Genomic DNA, 7,957 nt, shown 5'->3' with positions numbered 1-7,957 from the left:
GTGAGATAGCGGCTCCGGTCTAGAAAGGCAAGAATAACGACCTAGAGGATTAGTCGAGCTGACCACAGGACACCTCGTAATCTGCAGGTCTTCGGGCTAAGCAGCGGCCGCTTGGTAGGACATGGTCCTTCGGGGCTGGTGGGCCGTGGGGTTTGATTTGTTTTCGTTTTATGGAAAATGTATCGGTTCCAGAAAAAACTGTGTTTCCATAACTTAATCCATTGAGAGTTGAACTTCCGTTCAATTTTAATCACGAATATTTTAAATGAAATATATTTGTCTGACTGCTTGACAATGATAATACGTCAGATAACGTGCGCGAAGGTTAGTTACCTCTAATACGTAATTAAAACAATATTCACTTTCAGTAAAATCATCGTCGTGTAAAATACACTTGCCGCATGCTTACATTAGCAATTTAACTAAACATATGTTCTTCACCTTGGTCCTGCTTGTGTCAATACCAGAATTATCTGTCGAACACAGATAGGTATATAAAGGATGATCAATTCTGGAGAACACACACTCTACCAAGCTCCTAGCATCACCATGGTCTCCAAGTGCTTTGCAGTCCTCTTCGTGGCTCTGTTCGCCGTCCAGGTGAGTTCCTGTTTAGTACATTCGTCGTATATTGGTCTTAAGGGGAGTTGAGTGCCCTAAGTCCGCTACAGAATGAAACGGCATTCTAATTTCCATCATTTGTGAAAAAGGCCTTCAGCTTAAATACCGGCACCAATTACGCTCACGCCTCCACTATTTTATAATGAAGCCTCTTCTTCTTCTTCTTCTTCTTCTTCTTCTTCTTCTTCTTCTTCTTCTTCTTCTTCTTCTTTTCACCTCTATTCCCAATGAAAAAAGTAAGATACAAACTGAAAAAATAAGCAATGCATAAAGAGAACACAATAAGCAATAAAGTAAATGGAAATATAAGTGTGGCCCTAAAAGTGATCTATGTACGTGAGTAAGAAGCTAAATATTATGTACATTACACTATAATAATATAATAATATCCACAATCACACAACCTATCATAGGTCATCATACACACGAAACAATCAACGGTATTCAACAGGTAATCTCTACATGCGGTCTTAAATTTCGATATTGAGTTAGAGTTCCTGACAGCAGCTGGAAGTGAGTTCCAAAGTCGTGATCCAGCCACAACGAAGGATCTGTTATATATTGAAGAGTGGTTGACGGGAATAGCGAGGGAAGTGCCAGATGTATAGTTACAATTATGGAATGAGGATAATAAGTGGAACTTTGAAGAGATGTATTTGGGTAGATTTTCCTTCTGATTTCGATATATAAACGTAAGTACGTGGAATTTCCGTCACCTCTCGGGTTTCATCCAGGAAAGAAATGTGTAGCTAGGGGTTATGTGAGCATCATAACTCAAGTTTAAAAACAAATCGAAGACCAGAGTTCAATGATCGTTGAAGTTTCATAGTTTGTTCACAGGTCGCATCAATGAGAACAATGTCGCAGTAGTCAAGTATTGGTAGTATCAAAGTTTGGAGTCTTGTGGCAAAATGCCCTTATGTCGTTTCAGAGGGTGTAGCGTCGCGTACATCTTTCTACATGTATTTCTTACGTGTGCAGAGCAGTCAAGAGTTTCAGTCAGGGTCATACCTAGGTTCTTAACTTCCTTACTGAACGGGATTACGGTGGCATTTAATGTCACCGGAGGAATAGCATATTTTTTATACATGATGTTTAATAGTTTCTGAGAACCGATAATGATTGTTTGAGTTTTTTTGGGGGTTGATGAGGAGAGAGTTTTCACTGGCGTACACACTGAGTTGTTGAAGGTCGGAGCTAATATCTCTTATTGCATTCGATATTTCATTTATATTAACGTGGCAGTAAATTTGGAGGTCGTTGGCAAAGAGGTGATATCTATTATACTTTATTATAGAGGAGATGTCATTTATACAGGGGACAAACAAAAGGGGACCAAAAACAGAACCTTGGGGGATTCCTGCCTTCCGGAGTCGCCACTGAGAAGCAGTATCTTGTACTGTAACATGTTGCATACGATCTGTAAGATATGCGGTGAAAAATGTTAAAGCAACATTACCGAAAAACGATTTGAGCTTCATCAGCAATGTCTGGATGTTTATCATATCAAAAGCACTGCTGAAGTCAAGGAGTGTGAGTATTGTCACTTGTCTTTCGTCCATTGCTTGTCTGATGTCCTCAGTCACTTTGAGTAAGGCAGTGGCATTGCTAGGATCCTTCTTGAAACCAGATTGCAGCGGCTCAAGAAGAGAGTGAGCCTGAAGGTATTCCAGTATTTGCGCATGTACCAATCGTTCTAACGCTTTGGAGAGAGCAGGGAGAATCGAAATGGGACGTTTTTTTAATTTCATGTGGCTATTTCTAGCCGAGTGCAGCCCTTGTAAGGCAGACCCTCCGATGAGGGTGGGCGGCATCTGCTATGTGAGGTAACTGCGTGTAATTGTGGTGGAGGATAGTATTATGTGTGGTGTGCGAGTTGCAGGGATGTTGAGGACAGCACAAACACCCAGCCCCCGGGCCATTGGAATTAACCAATGAAGGTTAAAATCCCTGACCCGGCCGGGAATCTAACCCGGGACCCTCCGAACCGAAGGCCAATACGCTGACCATTCAGCTAACGAGTCGGAATGGGACGGTAATCAGATAGGAGTTACGAACCTGGGTTTTTAGGCAGTGGAATGACATTGGCGTGCTTCCAAATTGTTGGTAATGTGCCGTTTTTGAGACAGTAATTAAAAATATGGGTGAGAATGGGTAGAATAGCGCCAATAATATTATGTATGAAAGTAATAGGAATTTTATCGACACCGCTTGCTTTGGATTTAATAGAATACAAGACTTTCTTAACTTCATTAGTGCTGACGATGCGAAAGGCAAAGCAGGGGCGATTTTGTGGGACAGGTGCTGGGACGTTATTTTCGTGTGGCCTGCTAAGCGGATTAGACTGAGCTCTCTCTTCCGTGAAATACTCATTTAAATCGTCGAGTGGAATGTCAGGTACCTGAAGCTGCTCATGTGTTTTTCCTATGCCCATGGCTCGGAGATGCCTCCAGGCACTAGCCGTATTTAGGTTACTTACTAATTCGCGAACATATTTAAATATTACATTAAACATCTTAAATTTTGTTTCAGGCCTCAGAAGCCAACGTCATCGACGACATCATTGGACAGATGGGCACGGCTATGAACAAAACAATGGCCACAATCAAGGAGAAACTGGCCGACTTGGAGGACAGTGCATCCAACATCATTGACAGCATCCAAGAGAAAGTCCAAGAAGTAGAAGACAAAGCCGCCGAGACCGTTCAGAAATACGTCGAACAGGCCCAGGAGCTTGGTGCTAACATCACTGAGTGTCAGAATACAGCCCAGGAGGCATTCGACAAAGTGAAGAACGCCAGTACCTCCGGTCTCAGGGAGTGTTTGTCCACTCTTCGCGAAACCATGCAACCTGACCTCGATCTGTTGGACGGTGACATGCAGCAGGTTCAAGCATTCGCCACTGAGGCCGCTAAGAACTTCTCAGCGTGTGGCTTCATCAACCCTTCCTGCCAAATGAAAGTCATCTCTGAGGTATCCAAGCAGGCAGCCACTTTGGGCAATAAAGTTAAGTCTGATGCCACCACATTCGCTCAGGACTTCGCCCCTGCTGAGAGCCAGTTCAACACATGCGCCCAAGCCGACATGAGCTCTGCTGTTTCTACTACTCAGGATACCATCAAGGAAGAGGTACAGTGTATCCAACAGAAGATCCAAGAGATCAGTTCGCAGTAACTTGTAAACGACATATAAATGATTTCAAAATAATAAAATTTGTTTTCTCATTGAACATTTCATTTATTTTATTTCCCAGTTCTACTCAGTTGATCCATATCTCGCAAGGAAATATCAACAATCATGGTAAAGCTTCTACAGTCCGCCCCTAAAAGGAAATCTATAAACCCGTATTCAGAATTTGATAACAGCCAACGCAGTTCGAATTTTACTAGGTTGCGTATGTTAGCATAGTTAGCGGGGATGAATTAGGAAAGCCCAGGACCTAAGGTATCTAAGGCTGGTATTTTTTACATCTGCTGCAGCTGCAAAACTGTTTTGGAGGTCGTTCATCCTCAACCCCAGCCTTAAACTGCCTTAAAGGGCACTCGATACCTGCTATAAATCCAATTTAAATGAAATATACATGCTCTCGTAAATTACTAGAGCAGAAAAATAGTTTTCGTTAGTATTTTTCACTTTATTTTTTACACTACTTGTTTCAATATCCAACCTCTAAAGCTGTGGCCGATCACATCACGTTAACTGAAGACTTTGCCTCTACTCAGAGCGGATCCAACTCGAGCGCCCAGGAGGGATTAGCCCTGCTGTTTCCACCACTCCGGCTACCATCACCAAAGTCCCAGTCCCATTCATAGCGGTGACATGGAAGCTGCTGGTCTACTATGTGTAGTGCTGAGTAATGATATTCAGAGCACGACCAATGCAAAAAATTTAAAAAAAAGCCGAAGCGGGTACAAATGACCCAGCGTATTAGCAAATAACGTATTCACTTCGGAGAAGGTAGCATATTAGCTGCCTAGGTGGATCAGTGGTCGAGTGTCCGACATCCTGGTAGTTTGGGCCTACGATTTAATAATAATAATAATAATAATAATAATAATAATAATAATAATAATAATAATAATAATAAATTTATATACGTAATTATGTTGTCTGTTTAGTGGAATGTAACTATGTTAAAGAGAACACATCTCGGTGTAGTATTGTTATAATGTTGTCACGAGCACCGGACGAGTTGGCCGTGCAGTTGTGAGTTTGCATTCGGGAGATAGAAGGTTTGAACCCCACTGTCAGCAGCCCTGAAGACGGTTTTCCGTGGTTTCCCATTTTCAGACCTGGCAAATGCTGGAGCTGTATCTTAATACAAGCCACGGCCGCTTCCTTCCCATTCCTAGGCCTTTCCTATCCCATCGTCGCAATAAGACCTATCCGTGTCGGTGCGACGTAAAGCAAATTGTTTGTGTTTTCACGAGGCAGTCGTTTAGCTCCAGCGTAGCCGCCTTTGGTTCAGAGACTCACGGGCTCAATTCCCCGTCAGATCGGAGATTTTAACCATAAATGATTAATTCTCCTGGCTCGGGGACTGGGTGTTTGTACTCTCTCCAACATCCATGCAACTACCACACAACACACAATACTGTCCTCTGCAACAATAACACGCAGTTTCCCGTACAAGACCGATGCCGCTCATCCCGTCGCTCTGCCTTAAAAAGCTACACGAAATTATTATTATTATTATTATTATTATTATTATTATTATTATTATTATTATTATTATTATTATTATTATTATTACCTACACATGGCAGATGCCGCCCACCCTCATCGGAGGGTCTGCCTACAAGGGCTGCACTCGGCTAGAAATAGCCACACGAAATTAATTATGTATTATTATTATTATTATTATTATTATTATTATTATTATTATTATTATTATTATTATTATTATTATTATTATTATTATTACACGAGGCAATACGCAGAAACACCTTACTGCCCACATAAGCGCGCCAGCTTGTACCCTGATTTTCATGGAACTAATTATCCTGTCGAAGAACTTTTGTTTCCTCCATAACGTCATTTAGAATTTTCTCAAACTTTTCCCGCTGAAAAATGTTTTGGGCATTAAGAACAAAAATTCTCTAGCACCGTGAAATTTTCGAATATTGGCCCACACTCTTGTTCATCATCATTTACGTTTAGAAATGGCGTTTTCCTACATAACCCAAATTTATCCTTAACCTTTAGATCCATTGTAAACCAGATATCACGAAAATGAGGCCAGAAATGTAGAAAATGTAACATTTTTAATATGAGCTTGCGGCTGATACACCGTGAGATTGCACAGTTAATCATAACTAGAGGCGTGATATTTTTCGCATTAATTTCGCGAAAGAACTTTTCCTATAATTTTACTTTTCGTAATTTTTTAAATTTTGATCATAAAAGGCTTCTTTAGTGCGATTCGTGTATAGTGTATTTGAAAGGTAGATAAATAAATAGCAACAGAGTTTATAAACATCTATATTTCCTTCGTTATAGTCCTAATAAAGATTAGTGGATTATATAATACGCCTAAATCAGGTGAAAATTACGATTGCAGCCTCATAATTCGTTCTTTACTATGGGCACATTTAGCACATTTACAATGGAACTCTCTTTCATTAGAGTTTCGTTTTTATGAGTTTCGACTTGACAGTTAACCGGAAGTCACACAGTGGTGCCAAAGTGCTAGGAATACAAACAGCTGTTTTATGGTACACAATACGACCGGAAATGCATATACCGGTACTGGAATATGTCCATAATCAATTATTCTTTGTAGCAACATTCATAACTCACGTAAGATGAACAACAATACACAACACATTTAGGATAAGGCTACAAGATAAAAATATGCCAATGCTCGAACAGATAAAACGTGAGAAAATTAAATTTCTACTCACCACGTAGAAAAGCTCGCGTTGCTGTTGGATTCAGTTTCCCCTAAGGAAGGCAATAGTCCTACAAAGGGAACACACCACTCATTTTTGATTCACTATTAGCATTATAATCGCCTGTGAGAATTTCTTTCTCCCAAGCTTTAATCATCTCGGATTTCGTGTGTCTCAGAACGTTGCTCCAGTCCTCCGCACTTATACGGCCTACGGCTTCGAAAATAAGTCTTTCAACTTCCGAAACTGTGAAGAGTCGGTTATTCTCAGCTACATAATCCTTCACTTGGGCCCAAATCAGTTTTATGGCGTTAAAATGGTAATTGCAAACAATTTCCCGGGCCTGGCTTCTTAGTGGAGTACCGCGTCCGAACGGCTTTATTCTCTTGGGAGCTTCATCCTTAGACGTAGGCGTCGACATGACAGAATATGAAATTCACACATGGGCCTAAAATTTACCTACTACATAACTACAGAACGAAATATTAAACTAAGCTACTATATAAACTAGATCACTATTGTGCCTTGTTACACACTATTCACTATAGTATAACGCGCTATACTAGTAAAAATACTAAACAATAGATCTATAAATTCTACACTACGAAATATAAACGGGGTATGATGCGCAAAGGTATCACCGAGATATCACTATAAAATTTGTCACAAATGGAACATAACAATTGCTTTTACACATATCAAGTGAAAAATTCCTGGCACATTAAGAAATACCGTCGTTATTTGAGAAATATGAAAACATACGTAAGGCTTGTAGACAGGACTGGTTTATGTCGTATTTCGCTGCTGATGCCGTCTTTTGTTCTTTTCTTGAGGTCCAGAGCTAGCACCGAGGAATGCGAGTGCTATGTCTGTGGATTCTCATTATCTTTGTCCATTATGAGTAGAGCGGCTAGTTCAAAAAGCAAAATGGAGGTGAACAGTATTCATTTTTCGATGAGGCAAATGAACAGGTTATTGTTAAATTACAAGACCTTAAGCTATTGCCGAAGTAGCATGATCCCTGGACCAATAAATAACTTAATGAATCAGTTAGGGCACAAGTCCACAACTCGTCGTGATCAAAGAACTTCAGCGAACAAAGACATTACACACGAAATTGTTCAACGTGAGAGACAAAAGACATACGTGTGTCACTGTGAGCGTAACACCAAATGTACTTGTAAAGTGGTAAAGTACGCATACATAATATACTCCAAAAATGAAATATTTCTTAATGTGCCAGGAATTTTTCACTTGATATGTGTAAAAGCAATTGCTGTGTTCCATTTGTGACAAATTTTATAGTGATATCTCGGTGATACCTTTACGCATCGTACCCTATAAACGAACAACCGAGCACAAAAGACACACAAAGACCGCCAAAAGAATTGAGCACAATACAACACACGGCTGATAGCATGTGGTTACAGTAAACAACAGATCGA

At 40.4% G+C, this 7,957-nt stretch overlaps 1 protein-coding gene across 1 annotated transcript; it reads left to right on the top strand.

Moving 5' to 3' along the window:
* Nucleotides 1-528: 528 nt before the first annotated feature.
* LOC136867296 (uncharacterized) lies at nucleotides 529-3,850 on the top strand. Its single transcript, XM_067144447.2, has 2 exons — nucleotides 529-600; nucleotides 3,154-3,850. Exons 1-2 carry the CDS (start codon nucleotides 550-552, stop codon nucleotides 3,793-3,795), a joined length of 693 nt encoding a protein of 230 aa, XP_067000548.2. The 5' UTR covers nucleotides 529-549; the 3' UTR covers nucleotides 3,796-3,850.
* The last annotated feature ends 4,107 nt before the right edge of the window (nucleotides 3,851-7,957 follow it).

The sequence above is a fragment of the Anabrus simplex genome, chromosome 3 (assembly GCF_040414725.1).
Source record: "Anabrus simplex isolate iqAnaSimp1 chromosome 3, ASM4041472v1, whole genome shotgun sequence".
Lineage (NCBI taxonomy): Eukaryota > Metazoa > Arthropoda > Insecta > Orthoptera > Tettigoniidae > Anabrus > Anabrus simplex.
This window is presented reverse-complemented; position numbering and strand designations above follow the sequence as displayed.

Excerpts from the sequence above, each read along its gene's own strand:
- LOC136867296 (XM_067144447.2), top strand. The coding sequence starts at position 550 with ATGGTCTCCAAGTGCTTTGCAGTCCTCTTCGTGGCTCTGTTCGCCGTC. Across the intron at positions 601-3,153 it reads TGGCTCTGTTCGCCGTCCAG|GCCTCAGAAGCCAACGTCAT; the intron begins GTGAGTTCCTGT and ends ATTTTGTTTCAG.